The sequence below is a fragment of the Arvicola amphibius genome, chromosome 4 (assembly GCF_903992535.2).
Source record: "Arvicola amphibius chromosome 4, mArvAmp1.2, whole genome shotgun sequence".
Lineage (NCBI taxonomy): Eukaryota > Metazoa > Chordata > Mammalia > Rodentia > Cricetidae > Arvicola > Arvicola amphibius.
In genome coordinates, this window is record NC_052050.1 from 62,503,682 (window position 1) to 62,518,782 (window position 15,101).

At 44.5% G+C, this 15,101-nt stretch overlaps 2 protein-coding genes across 2 annotated transcripts; both read left to right on the forward strand.

The window, feature by feature from the left end:
- Nucleotides 1–954, forward strand: LOC119811482 (olfactory receptor 2T27-like). Its single transcript, XM_038325411.1, has one exon. It carries the CDS (start codon nucleotides 1–3, stop codon nucleotides 952–954), a length of 954 nt encoding a protein of 317 aa, XP_038181339.1.
- An 11,600-nt stretch (nucleotides 955–12,554) lies between these two features.
- Nucleotides 12,555–13,499, forward strand: LOC119813598 (olfactory receptor 2T11-like). The gene has a single exon (XM_038328974.1). The coding sequence runs from the start codon at nucleotides 12,564–12,566 to the stop codon at nucleotides 13,497–13,499; it is 936 nt and encodes a 311-aa protein (XP_038184902.1). The 5' UTR covers nucleotides 12,555–12,563.
- Nucleotides 13,500–15,101: the final 1,602 nt, after the last annotated feature.

Here is a 15,101-nt window from a genome sequence, read left to right on the forward strand (position 1 = left end):
ATGGATCTGAAGAATAAAACTGCAGCTGATTTCATCCTGCTGGGGCTCTTTCCTGGCTGCAGGTACCCGAACCTCCTCATCTTCCTCATCCTCTCCATCTACGCCCTGGCCTCTGCTGGGAATTCCACACTAATACTGCTCATCTGGCTGGACCCCCGCCTCCACACCCCCATGTACTTCCTGCTCAGTCAGCTGTCTCTCATTGACCTGGCTTACATCTCCACCACAGTGCCAAAGGCAGCCACGAACTACTTCACCGGGAGGCAGGACATCACCTTCTTGGCCTGTGCCGCTCAGATGTTTTCCTTCCTCACCCTCGGCCTTGCTGAGTGCATCTTACTGACACTAATGGCCTATGACCGCTTTGTGGCTGTCTGTCACCCTCTGCGATACACCATTCTCATGAGTCCCAAGGTCTGTCTGAAGATGGCCGCCTCCACCTGGATTGGAGCGGCTGGTGCAGCCCTCGTTCATACCGTCTACCCCATGAATTTTCCTCTCTGTGGCTCCAGGAAGATCAATCATTACTTCTGTGAAATGCCCGCCATTCTGAGAATGTCTTGTGTGGACACATCAGTCTACGAAATGGTGAAGTTTGTGTCGACCATTATCTTTCTCCTGGCCCCGTTCACTCTGATCCTGACCTCCTATACCCTCATATTCCTCGCCGTCCTCAAGATGAACTCTCCCAAAGGGAGGAATAAAGCCCTGGCCACCTGCTCCTCCCACCTGACTGTTGTGAGTCTCTATTTTGGGCAGGCCATGTTCATCTACATGACTCCCACCTCTTCCCACACACCTGACCAAGATCAGGTAGGAGCTGTGCTGGGCACCATAGTGACCCCCATGCTCAATCCTCTCATCTACAGTCTGAGAAACAAAGAAGTGGTAGGAGCCCTACAGAAGTGCACAGGCAGATGCTGGGACCGTGACAATGCCAGGTCCCACTGGTGAATGTCTTAGCCTGCATCTCAAAGTAAATTTAGTCAACTTGAATCCAAATCGAAAATAGAAAGTTGTGAGAAAGGAACATATAGGACTCATAGAGACTGGGATTTGTTGGAATGTTGTTGTCTTAGTCCCATAGTGGTGACTTCAGTTGAGTAAAGCCTTATAAGAATTATGTACTTGTAAGATTACTTAGATTTTGAAAATAACATCTTTGCAAAGATAAAGGATTCTTAATTTGTTGAGTTACAAGTCAAGAACCTATTTGTTATTCTATCATTCACACTTTGATTAACATTGCTAATTTAAATATCATCCTGTTGATGTTTCCTTTTTATATTTTTTACTCTAAGTTAATCCCTCGAAATGATTTATGCAATTAAGTTCTTCTTTGTTCTAACTGAATGCATTACTGACTAAATTTAGCAAGAATAGATCTGAACCATTTTTCCTTTATACATTTAAAGCCCTTTTCATGAGTCATTAGAACAGCACAATTTATATTGATCAAAATAATGAGTGAGTTCATTTCCAATTATTGATGATATTCAGTGTGCTTTCTGAAGATGATAGATGGAATTTTCATTCAGTCATGCTGTCTTTAAGTGAAACAAACAATAATAACGTCCCATTTTATGGGACAGAGACTGGGCATTACACAGACTCCCTCCTTCTTACTCTCAACAGCCAATCACAGACCCTTAAAAAAATGTGGCAAAAAAGTTAGCTAATATTTAGCCACAAACACAAAAATAGAGAAAATCAGTATGAGAAATTGTAACAACTTGTTGGGGTTGAAAATTATAGCAAAACTTAAAAGGGGGCCAGTGACCCTCCTAAAGTGTCCCCTCTCTTCTTGTAAACTTAGACTATTCCTGGGCACGTGTCGTGGTTGAGGCTGATTTACGTCACAAAAATATACATTGACAAACCTTCACCTTCTGGAGAATGATCCATGAGATAACATGGGATTTACTGCGTGGGGATTTTAATTCTCATTATGTTTTTGAAATGACTTTAAAGAAATGAAGTTAAGACTGTGAAATGGGAAATCTTCACTTTAGAAACCCGGTATGCATGGATATAAATGTACCCTGAGCCTCCCTTCTGATATTGCTGTGTAAACTGTGACTCAATTATTCCCACACCTCCATGCTGGTCCAGAGAGATAGTTTATGTTGGGGTTAGACCCCGACAGCTGTCTTACCCAACATCAGAGTGACTTACATCTCTACACTTGGATGAAGGATTTACAAGGACCTTTAAAAGCAGCTAAATTACTCATCATTTCAGAAACTATATGTTCTATGAAAACACACCTTGATTGTCTTTCATAGAACCACACTTTGACAAAATTCTCTGTTTTCTATGTATTTTCTGTTCCCTCAGATAATTTCATCTTTAGTACCTTGAAGTTCCTCTCAAAATTTTTCCCAGCTCTACCGGGGTATTCCTGGAAAAGTATTTGCATGTATTTAGCATGTAAAACGTAGTGTTGAGATTAAAAAAAACACTTTGTGTCATGATTGCAGCTACCAAGTGTGTAACAGCCATCACCTCCCCCAGTGACTTTTGTGGTTCGATTACTTAAGAACACATTCTCTCTGGAAGTTTCCTGCGTGTCTATTATCCTCCTAGTTTAGTATATCTTCCTAGTACTACACGATCTATTTTTTCTTTCCACCTAATCGTGCTCCATGTCCATGTGCAGTAATCTGATACCAAATACTAGGTGTTATGTGTAGAAACCGATAATGGATCCAAATGGCTTCTCTTCATTAAAGAGATTCACTCATCCTCCTTTTCAATGAATATATCTCTGAATGACAATCTCTATCACACAAGTTCAGATGTTACAGGCTTTGTTATACCATCCAACCAGTGTGGAAATAGTTAAAGTAAATTTATCTAAAAGCCAGAAAAGCCAACATGGTATTCAACCATTGTACACTTAAACAAACTGATCTGTGATAATAAAACAGACGAAAATTAATGAGCAGCAAGAAAATTTTTAATGTATTTTGCTGAGTGGAAGAAGCAAGCCTCAAAAGACTGCATGAACCAGACCTCTGGGGAAAAGAACATCTGGGTACCACAAACCAGTAATTTCCATTGAGAGGCCCAGGCCCCATAGATTCAGTGAGTCTGTAGCCCTGGTACAACCCCGGAGCAACCTGGCTCCAGGTCCAGAGCCAGGGAAAGAAACACACCCTGAAAATGGGACCAGAGCCAGGGGAAGAGACTTTTTGTCACAAACCTACAACCAGAGAAAATCCCCATCCCCAGACCCTGAAACTAGGACCAAAAAAAAAAACGTCCTAAGTCCCTAGATTCAGGGCATACCAAATATATTTGCCCCAAGATTAGAATTTAAAGGGTAGAAAGAACCAGAAAAAGAAACACAGTTTGGTCCCAGAAATGGAGCCTTTTCTGCCTCTGACTTGAAACCAGCCAATGCCTGAGCAGGGAAAACGGACCAATCAGAACTAATCAGGCAGTTACTGGCAGTTGAGAATATCCCTCAGCCCTGGAAAGCCCTCTTACATCATCATTGGAAGGCAGCCAATCCTAAACCTTGAAGTCTGGAATTCCCCGTCACACCACTAGAGGGCAGCCAATGATAAGCACTGAGGCTTGGAATTTCCTGAGAATCTGCCCCTATTAAAAATATTTTTTTTCACTGCTCTGGGTCTCTCCTGCAGTGTTCCTGTTCCTATCGCTGCTGTTGCCATCCCTGCTGCTGCTGCTGCTGTTGCTGCTGCTGTCATTGCTGCAGCCTCAGACAAATGGAGGAACCCGAGTTAACAGGCAAATAAAGACTCTGCTTTTGCATTGGAGTCTGTCTCATGGTGGTGATTTAGATTCCAAACTTTGACATAACATCCGAGAGCTTGTGAAGGTAGTGGGCAAAGAGTGTTTGCCCACACAGGGGATGAGGGCATCATGATGAAAAACACAGGTGTTGTGTTAGCCACTCTCTAGAAGATCCGCAGATGTTGCAATCTTTCCCAAATAACTCCCGCAGCAACGCAGGTGTTTAGGGTCCACTCAGAGCTTCCACAGTCCGCCACGGAAATGCATGGCTGACTTGCACACCTCTCTCACAACTCTGATCTGGGGGAGAAGGGAGGGATGGCCACTTTCCTTCTAAGGATAAGTCACATCTTATGATGGTCTCCACATTCTGTAGAGATTTTGTCCTCTTTATCAACAAAGTTTGCATAACTGCCCTGTCGAAGAAAGCAGCCTCTGGAGTCTCTTGTCTCATTCACAGAAAGGTGGAATTCAGGTGAGAAAGAAAGTAAGATAAACAAGAGAGCCTAAGGAAGGAAAGCAAGGCTTTGCCAGTCAGTCAGGAGATAAACCTTTGCCCTCGGGAACCACAAGGGAAAGAGAGAGGTGGGATGAGTGACAAATGGCCACTCCCACACACAAACACATTCACCCCACTCCCACACACAAACACATTCACCCCACTCCCATACACAAACACATTCACCCCACTCCCATACACAAACACATTCACCCCACTCCCATACACATTCACCCCACTCCCACACACAAACACATTCACCCCACGCCCACACACAAACACATTCACCCCACTCCCATACACAAACACATTCACCCCACTCCCACACACAAACACATTCACCCCACTCCCATACACAAACACATTCACCCCACGCCCACACACAAACACATTCACCCCACTCCCATACACATTCACCCCACTCCCATACACAAGCACATTCACCCCACCCCATACACAAGCACATTCACCCCACTCCCATACACAAGCACATTCACCCCACTCCCATACACAAACACATTCACCCCACTCCCATACACAAACACATTCACCCCATACACTGAAATTGGTGGTCAGCCAATTACAGCAGGTGCCACTTTTTAAAGGGGTGAAAAGAGGACATGTGGGCATGTTGGCACGTACCTGCAATCCACAAATCAGGAGGCAGAGGCAAAAAGAACAGAAATCTCAGGGCATTCTTGGACTTTGGAATTCCAGTTCAAATTCCCCCAGGGCTACATGAGACACTGTGTCAAAAATAATAAAAAGACCACAGGCACGTCAAGCAGTAGTAAAACTGTTCATAGCATTTAAAAAATATTTTGTTTTTTTTATTTTATGTGCACATTTGCCTGTGTGAGGGTGTTGGATACCTGGAACTGGAGTTACAGACAGTTGTGAGCTGCCATGTGGGTGCTGGGAATTGAACCCAGGTTTTCTGGGTTCAGTTAACCGCTGAGCCATGTCTCCAGCCCAGCATCCACAGTGTTTTAAAATGTGTGTTTTATTTAGAAGACTGTCATTGGAAGGATACTTCATTATATTCAAATACTGCAAGTGAAAGGGGCACATCAGAGCATCTGAGGAAGAACCTGAGGCAGAAGCCATAGACAGAGAAAGTCAGTAGCAAACGTTCGTGACTTCTGCAGGATGGGGTGCGTTTAGGAATGGATTATCTGAGGGAGCTCCAGGTGACTCTATTTCCATCTTGATGCAAGGTCAGAGAGATCAAGCTCCTCAAGACCAAATAACAGGATGTTTGACTAAGGGCGTGGTTACTAGATGTTTTGAGAATTCAGGATTTACTCTTGTTTGTTCCTTGAACCATTGTAAGGAAGTCTTTTCCCTCCACTTTTTGCTTTGGGTATAAAGGTGTTATGAAAAATAAATTTGAGGTTTCTACAGTATTCACAGAGGACCCTCCTGACTCTATCTTTTGTCTTTTGCCTCTTTCTTTTCTCAATCCTCACTCCCCTTTTCAGGCATGCTCAACAGGTCAGCTGGTCCCTATAATTATCCCAGCAACATCAGGGATACAGTCACTGCCTTTAATTTTCTCTTTGTGAACAAGCAGGGCAGCCAGACTGAACCAAGGGTGATCAGGGCAACTGGACTGAACCTAGGGTGAGCAGGGCAGCCAGAAAGTTGCTTGCATGAGATAGCCCAGTACAGATAGTGAGTGGGAGGATGATTGCTGGACAGACAGGTTGCTAACGACACATACATTTACAGGAGAAGCAATTTACCATCCTTCACCTGTTACCTCAGCCTAGGAGTCAACAGAGCCCAGATGCCAGCATACATCAATATGGACCAGACAATCATGAGTCGCAAATACTAAACCCCTGCAATCTAAGGGGCAGATTTTCCAGACTGTTTGATAAGCTGTGGGACACTCTGGATAATCCTCCACATCTCTGTGCTCTGTGTGCTAAACTCTGGGGTCACGGGCTCTAGTGCTCCTCCCTTCCCAAAACACTTCATTTGCATAGACATGGCCTCCTCTGTCTGTCTCTTGCAACTTGTGCTATTCTGCAGAGGTCTCACTTCGTTCAGTACTGTCTCTGAATGTTGATACAGGCTAGGAACACTTCTACCATAACAATTCTCTTTAAACTTCTGCCAGTTATCTATGAGTCTTATATAGTCAAATCCATTAACTTAACTCTCCATTTAACGCAATCCCCTCTTTACCTTTGACCTCCTGCAAAGATACTGCATGAAATTCCCTGCAGTCTTGAAACTCCATGAGCATAGCAGATATGCAAACATGTCTCTGGTATCTTCAGAGGGCCTCTGTCTTATGTAGACATTCCTATAGCTAAACATATATTTCTTCCTGATCTTCAAGATCAACTGAGAACGTGGGCCACTCAGACCTTGAACCAGTGAGAGCTGTTCCAAATCTCATGACAACACCCAGAGATACAATGGGGAAAACACACAGGAAATGAATCTTGGGTTAAGCACTACACCTCAGATGGAAGGCCAGGATACATTGTCAAGAGAAGACTGCTCACTAAAATGGTCCTCACGTCAAAGCATAAGTATTGTTCTCCCAACGCTGGCACAGACCTCAACATAGAGTCAATGGGAAACTGTGTTTCTTTCAAACGTTAACAATTCCACAGTAACTAATTACAGTGCTGTTTAAGTAGGTGAAATAGCAAAAGATTCAAAAGAATGCTTAGATCCTAGACCTAGAAGACACTATACACTCCATCAAAGAACACTTAGAAATAAAAAATATAAATCAACAAAGAAGCAGAATATAAAACAAGCATGGGTTTCTTGAGAAAGATACCAGGAAAACAATTCTATTCTCCAAAAAATTACTAATAAGCCCAACCAGAAAAGTTGAGAACCTCATGGCAGGGAGCTATAAAACACTGAAGAAAGAAATCATAGATAATATTAAAAGATGGAAAGGCTGCCTATGTTGATGGATAGGTGGGATTAACATCGTGAAAATGGTCATTTTTCAATAAACATTCCTTAGGTTCAATGCAGTTCTCATCAAAATCCAAAGACACCATTCACAGAAAAAAAAAAATCTAAGATGAATATGGAAGCACAAAAAAAGGTCCTTTATAGTCAACGAAATCCTGAACAAAAAGAGCAATGCTGGAAGTCTTACAACATTCTAAGGTCATATCATCACAGAACCATGATAACAACAACAGCATGATCGTAACACAAATGCTGACACTTAGACCAATTAAAGAAAACAGATCCCTCCAACTACAGCCATCTGGTTCTTTACAAGGTGCCAAACACATACACTGGAGCAAAGCAACCTTTAACAAAGGCTCTTAGGAAAACTGGATATTCAGACCCCAGAAAATGGCACTAGATCTCTATCTCTCATGTACAAAATTTAGCTCTGAGTGTGTAGCAGTCCTTACTGTGAGACCTGGAACCCTTAAAATACTAGAGAAAAGTGGGGAAACACCACAAGATATGATATGGGCAATGACCTTCTCTCGTAGCCAAGGAAACCATAGCAAGAGCTGACTAATGAGATTGCACCAAAATAAAAAGCTGTGCAGAGACAAAGACCAAGAGTACAAAGACCGCCCAGCCTGCAAAATGGAAGGGAGCATCTACCAAGCATTCATCTGACAGACAGCTTAGACTCAGAATATGCAAAGATCTTAAAAATTAAATATAAAAGAGCAAATGATATAATCTGCAAACAAGCTTAGTAGATTCTTTTTTAAGTGAATGGGGCACAATCTATCACAGTGGAGCAGTGAAGGCAGCAGGCATTTGAAGCAATGAATCCTATTACATCCACAATCAGGAGGCAGAGAGAGTTAAATGCATCAACAGACATTTTCAGGAGAGAAAGCACAAATGGCCAATACATACATTAATCGGTATTCAACACCTTGACCATCAGAGTGTGAGGACCTTACAGAATAGGTGCAGCCTGCACCCTCTCGGGAGAGGAGGAGGAACTAGTACTATGTATACATAAGCACACAGTCTTAAGCAGACTTACCACCAAAAGATGAGAGGATGGGTACCCAAGACCGTGCCCCTCCCTTGAGAAACGTATGTGAAGAATGCTGAGGAAGATGAACATGGAAGAAACCATGATAGAACCAAGGTGATGATCATAAATGCAGCTGCCCTTCCCAAAGACCTACAGCTCATAGGTGGAAGAGTCTGTGTGAGAGATCTTCAACATCCCTGGCACGTCATGGGAGAAATGGTAGATTCCTTTGAGTTGCCAGTTGGTAAACTCGTGGTATAGAATGTAGGAATTGTAGACGCTACTGTATCCCCAGCCCAGGACTCTATGGCCATTGGTAAATGTTGAATCAGGCCAACCCAAGGCTTTCTCAGAGCCCCCAATGAAAGGACAAGGAAACTTAGTTCTGGTCCAGAGGCAGACTTGACAAGGAACAGGGAGGCTTAGGGGAAGAAGTAGGGGTTTGGTGGAAGTGAGAGATGGCAATAATAGGATAATAATAGGATAATAGGGGAGAATATAATCAAAGCATGTTTTACAAAATATATGAGACTGTGAAAGAATAAAATTCAAAGAATCATAGAATTCAAATGTGGGAAATTCAGAAGTAACCATTAGTCAACTTCTACATTTGATCGTACCTGTGTTTAACTGGGAGAATATCCCTCCAGTGGACATTCCTGAGCTCTTTGACCTCAGATGCCCCACTGAGACCTAAGCCTCACTCTCTAAAGTTTCTCCCACTTGATCAGACAACAATTCTGGAATTCTGAAGAAACTCAAGACGCTATCAGAGAACACAACTAATTGATGTCTGGAGACAGGATTCCCCGAGGACAAAGGTGATGTGGGCTCCCAGAAGTGCTTGTGTAAGGGGAGGCATCCATTTCATCAGGCAGCTCCTGCCTGAGATGCAGTCTTGCATTTAGTCCCCGTTTCCTGGGGTGTCATGGTTTAATTGCTTTGCAGTGTGCATGGACAATTTGTCTTCTACTCTGTGAGTCTGAAGCCAACCAGTCATCTGAGTGGATTTTCCAGAGAAGCCAGACTCCATTTAAGCAGGCCACATGTTCTGCAGTCATCACTCACTGGGCATGCCCAGCTTCATAATCTGGTCCTCGCTGAGGTGAAGTGAGGCTCAGTCCCATGAAAGACCTCTCAAGGTGCATTCATTTGTGCTCTGTAGTAATTAATAAGAGTTTTTATCCCCCAAAGCTTCAGATCTACAGATTTGAGTAGGAACCGTGGTTTTGCCTGGAGTAGGAGATGGGGAAGAGGGAGCAGAGAAGAAAGGCCACCCAATGATGTGTTTTCTTGCTGACCCCAATTACAGCCAGATGCCCCATTGCTGACTTTTTCCTCAGTTAATATGGAGAAGGTATGAGCAGTGTTATGGTGGTGACTATCTTAAAGGTACTGGGGCTGAGAGTGTGACCCGACTGCCTGGCACAAATCCAGGTCTGTACTCGTACTGGTCTTGGGCAAGCAAGGTGGTTTATGTTTATGAGCTCCCACCAACCAACCTCACAGTGTGCGGTGAGAGTGACTGGTGGAGCAATTACCACAGGACCCCCTCCTGCTCAGCATCGCAAGCCATGGTTACTGCTTCAACCATAACCATCTTTCTATAGGCTGACATTTCTTCTCTTCCAGAAATGTGTTTGAATTTCATAATTATTTATATTACCTTTTTATAACCCTAATTTTTATCTAATAGCTCTTTAAATCTAGCCTGGCTCAAGAAGAAAGCTAGACAGAGCTCAGCCTGCAGCGTCCAAGTGTGATAAGCCAGCCATTAAGAAGACAGTAAACCCTGACTGTGTGTTGGTGCTGACTTAAGACCTGATCACCCCAGTGTTGAGACCACGCATGCTGATGATCTGAAAAGGTTTGTTTCCATAGGGGACAGCCACTTTTAACCAGTAGTATCAAATAGATGTTTACATGGGTAAATGCTTAAAATAGCATCTCTGGGGCTCCCAGACTGGTCTCAACAGGTTCATTCCCCTCCCTCTGTACACTTCCCTTCCTCCTACCTTTCCCTTTCTTGGAATTAGATGGTTTTATCACAGGCGTTATGTGATGGCGTTGAGATACAGACCAATAAAGTCAGGCTTCTCCTGAGCAGAGATATCAACAACCAGAACGGTGTCATCTGGGCAGAGCAGGCAGAACAAAGGCCTTGCTGATGAAGAGGCCAGCCCTCATTCACTTGGTGGTCTACTCACCTCAAAGCCCATCACCACATGCAAATCCCTCCTTCAAATTAAAACTAATTTTTATTGTCTTAAAAAACCTCCCATGGGGAGTGAATTCTAGTCTTTGGGAGACAAGGATATGTAGTTCAGTTTTGACAAATGCCTCTCTCTGGTTGGGGATGGGGACTGTGCATGTTCAAGGGTGTATGAACATCTCCAAATCTTCCAAATCCCCTTCCCTCATTAGCATCTAATGTGCGTTAGAGACCAAAGAGATCGTTAGCATTGTCTCATCTGACCTCTGGAGAGGGAGGATGTCTCATCCAGTCCCTAAGGAAGAAAGAAGCAGAGCCAGAGTGAGGGTCTGATGAGAAAGCATTGCCCAGGGTGGGCTGGGAGCACGCTACAACCGAAGCAGTCAGGAACACTGAACAGAGTACCGAATGACCCCAAAAGCCAGCTTCCTGAATCTCTCATCTCATTGTCCCCAGTTTTAGACAGGGATCAAGAATCGAGATTGAATTTCACTTCAGATTAGTTCTAGGACATCGCATAATTACACTTAGGGCAGTAGAGAACAAGCTCACATTCAGCCAGATGGTGCTGTATCCAGGTGGGTAGGTGAGTACCTGCATCTTGAGGGTGACATTACCCAGGGCCATCAGCTGCATGAGTTATGCACCCATCTGAAAATTCTAAGACACGCCTCCATCGAGCACATCCCAACAAACAAAAAAAGTGATTCAGCCAGAAGCAGATTAATAAGATTATTAGCAGAGGCTGGGGCAAATGGTGAGACAGGATTTCTGTTTAGGTTGCTGGAGATTAACCCAGGACCTTGAACACGTAAGACTATCACTGTGATATACTCCAACCCCTGGGTCGTCTTAGTAAACAGTCTAATTACATTTTGATGAGCTGACCAGACCAGCATGCCAACATATCGGCATGTAAGTGACCACTGAGCACCAGAGTGCAAGATTCAAATGGAACATGTTTCTAGAAAATTTGTCCCATTTTGTATGGTTACATTTGTCTAAGAATATCAGAGAAAGTAAGTGTGGAGCAGTAACTACTTAGTGATGTTTATCTTTACTTCAAAAAAAGTGTCTCTGAAATACAAAGGCTCTTGTAGAAAAAGAAAAAAACAGTTCACACCTGCTGCTGTAAGTGACCCACCATATGGGTCAATTCTCTGCACGAGGCAGATGACCAGAGATTACAATCATCCTCTCAGTTTGAATGCGTTAAAGGGAACCCCAGCATCCTTCAGACCTTTACATGGTCCTTAAAGACAGTGATTTGAAGGGGACAGAATATCCCTAACTCTGAATCATGATTCCTCTGGAGTCGTCTACTGTGTGTCAGTCCATATATGCATGTCTTTTCTGCACCATGACATCCCATGCTAGCTGCCCCCACCTAATCTCTTGCTCCTGGGGAAGGCTTCCAATACAAGGCTATGTACATGGCAAACCGTTCAAATCTCAAGAACTTTCAGAAGTATTTACAAATCACCAAATATAACATGATTAATTGTGCTCTTGTTCTTAAAACTTAAACACTTAATCATAGGAATATGGTAATTCCTCACCAGGCATTTTTTGCCAAAGAATCCAGTGTGTGTGTGTGTGTGTGTGTGTGTGTGTGTGTGTGTGTGTGTGTGTGTTATGTCTATGGCTATGTGTACAAGCTTACAGATGACTCCGGAGGCCAGAGAGGGTATCAGATCATCTGGACGGGGAGTTCTAAGCAGGTGCGAACTAGCTGCTAGATGTTGATGAGCTGAGGTCCTTTGGAAAAGCAGTAAACACTCTTAACCTCTGAACCATCTCTTCTGCTCTGCGGCCCTTTGTTTTTGGCACCCCTCTGGTCTGCCCATACTTGTACCATCTCAGTGCTATGTCACATAAACATATTTACGTAGCCCTGTCCTCAGTCTCAAGACCTCACCTTTCATACCCAAATGTATTTTCACAAGGGTGAGCTTTATTATAACAAAAAGGCTGGTCCCAGCTGTCAACTTTGTTTTTCTTTGATTTGATAATGATATTCAAAGGATGTAATTCTGATCACGCTTTCTAATATTTTCTCTGCACTGCCTAGCTCAACATTGGACATCCAGAACATGAACAGAGGGAATGGGACCTCAACAGACTTCACACTTCTGGGGCTTTTCCCAGAGCTGCACTATCTGGGCATCCTCATCACTTCCATTCTCCTGATCTACATCATTGCGTTCACTGGGAATGCTGTCCTGGTCCTCCTGATCTGGGCAGACTCTCGGCTCCACACCCCAATGTACATCCTACTCAGCCATCTCTCTTTTATTGACTTGGCCTTAATTTCCACTACTGTCCCAAAGATGGTCATCAACTTCTTCTCCAGAAAGAAAAGCATCTCCAAAGTTGCCTGTGGAACCCAGATTTTCTTTTTCTTTGCCCTTGGGGGTAGTGAGTGTCTCCTTTTGACCCTCATGGCTTATGACCGCTATGTGGCTGTGTGCAATCCCTTGAGATATTCAATTATCATGAACTCTAGAGTTTGTCTGTGGATGGCGCTAGCATCCTGGGGTGGAGGCGCCCTGAATTCTCTCATCAACACCGTCTACACCATGCACTTCCCGTTCTGTGGCTCCAGGGAAATTCATCACTTCTTCTGTGAGATGCCTGCTGTCCTGAAGCTCTCTTGTGAGGACACGTCCTTGTACGAGACAGTGGTATCGGTCATTTGCATCGTGTTTGTTCTCCTCCCCTTGGGACTCATCATGTCCTCCTACCTGCTCATCTTCCTCACCGTGCTCCGAATGAATTCTCCAGAGGGCAGGAGGAAAGCGCTGGCCACGTGCTCCTCTCACCTGGCGGTAGTCAGCCTCTACTACGGGCCAGCCATGATCATCTACATGACCCCCCGCTCTTTCCACACTTCAGAACAGGATGAAATACTCTCCATGATTAATACCATCTTCACCCCCATGCTCAACCCTCTCATCTACAGCCTGAGGAACAAGGAGGTGCTTGCTGCTCTGAGGAAAGTAGTTAGTCGACGATTCATTCTGAAGTAGAAGCCCGATATGGTGGTACACTCCTCAATCCCAAAACTTTGGGGCAGAGGCAGGCAGGTCTCTGCGAGTTCCAGGGTACCCTGGTCTACATAGCAAGTCCTTATGCCCATAAATATGTGTAGCTCTCTCCCTTATCAAAAAAGCTCCTCTGTGGCAAATAGAGACCATTAACAGAAAGCCACAACTGGTCAAAATACAGAGAACTATCTACAACACAGGTCCCACACCTAAGGCTCAAAGAACGTTGCTCTGGATTTTTAAGAATGATCCCACCCCATTCATATTCTCTACAATACCATCTATGGTCAATTCATTAATAAATGTCTAATGAGAATGTTCCCTCAAGCCAATGTTGCCACATTCTCAGGGCTATCATGGGAACAACCTATTTTTACGTAACAGAAAAGTAATGTAGAAATGACTCTGGGGATGAAGAACGGTGCACTATGGGAAAGCCACCATGCAGATGGAAGCTGGGAGCCGACAGTGTTGGGGCGCAGTACTGTGCTGTCCTTCAAGGAGGCCTGGATCCTCCTGAAATGGTCACTCACAGTGGGTGGTGAGTCAGAACCTGTGACCACAGCTGGTCGGGTGCATTGATTTAAATAAAATAGGTGTGAAAAGAGTTGAGCTCCTAGCTCTACACCATGTGGCCCTAAACAAAGGAGCATTCAGTGGACCAGCTCTGTTTTCATATGATGACTGGACATTACTACATTAATCTCTGGTCCTCAGAGTGTAATGGGAACTAATATGATCTATTCTTTTAAGACCCCCACGAAGAGTAATACTCAAGTTCTTCCTCCTCAATTTTGTCTCCCTCCTACCAGTGTTCTCCACAAACGAATGGTTAACAAGTATTACCGACCTAACAGCCGAGGTGACAAGTGGCCTCATTTCTCAAAGGAAACTAAAGTGGGAGCCTGGTCCTGGGCTAGCCTCACGCGGGAGCCTGGTCCTGGGCTAGCCTCACGCGGGAACCTGGTCCTGGGCTAGCCTCACGCGGGAGCCTGGTCCTGGGCTAGCCTCACGCAGGAGCCTGATTTTGGCTAGTCAAGCCTCATCTCTGGGTGCGAGATGTTCGCTAATGAAGGAGAGGCGTGTTCCTTTCAAAGGCAACATCTTCCCCGTGTCAGCCACACACCGGTGTGCAGCACTCACAATATCCTGAAGAGGCCAAGCGGAAGAAGGACTCGGGAGAAGCGGCTGCCACTCTGAATTCAATAAATATGTACTACCAGTGAGGAGCAACCACAGTGCTCAGACGACCACAATCACAGAGGCATGGTGAGAGTCCACCCAGACCTACAGAGCCACTGCAGGGCCTTATAATGGATGTGCACAACCTGAAGCCACCGACCTGCCAGGATCATGCCTCACTCATGACTAGCACACTCACTACAGCAGAAGAATCAAGGTAAGGGGCCTGTTTGCTGCCCTTCCAGGGCAGGAACTGTGCCTGCTGAAACCCTCAACAAGGTCTCTCAAACAGGAGGAAGAGACCAGGGACAAGAGGAGTTAGACCTCTCCAGAGGACTGATTCACAGTGTACCTTGGTGTGTGCGGAAGGTTAAAGTCTTGGGGAGGACCACACCAAGTCCA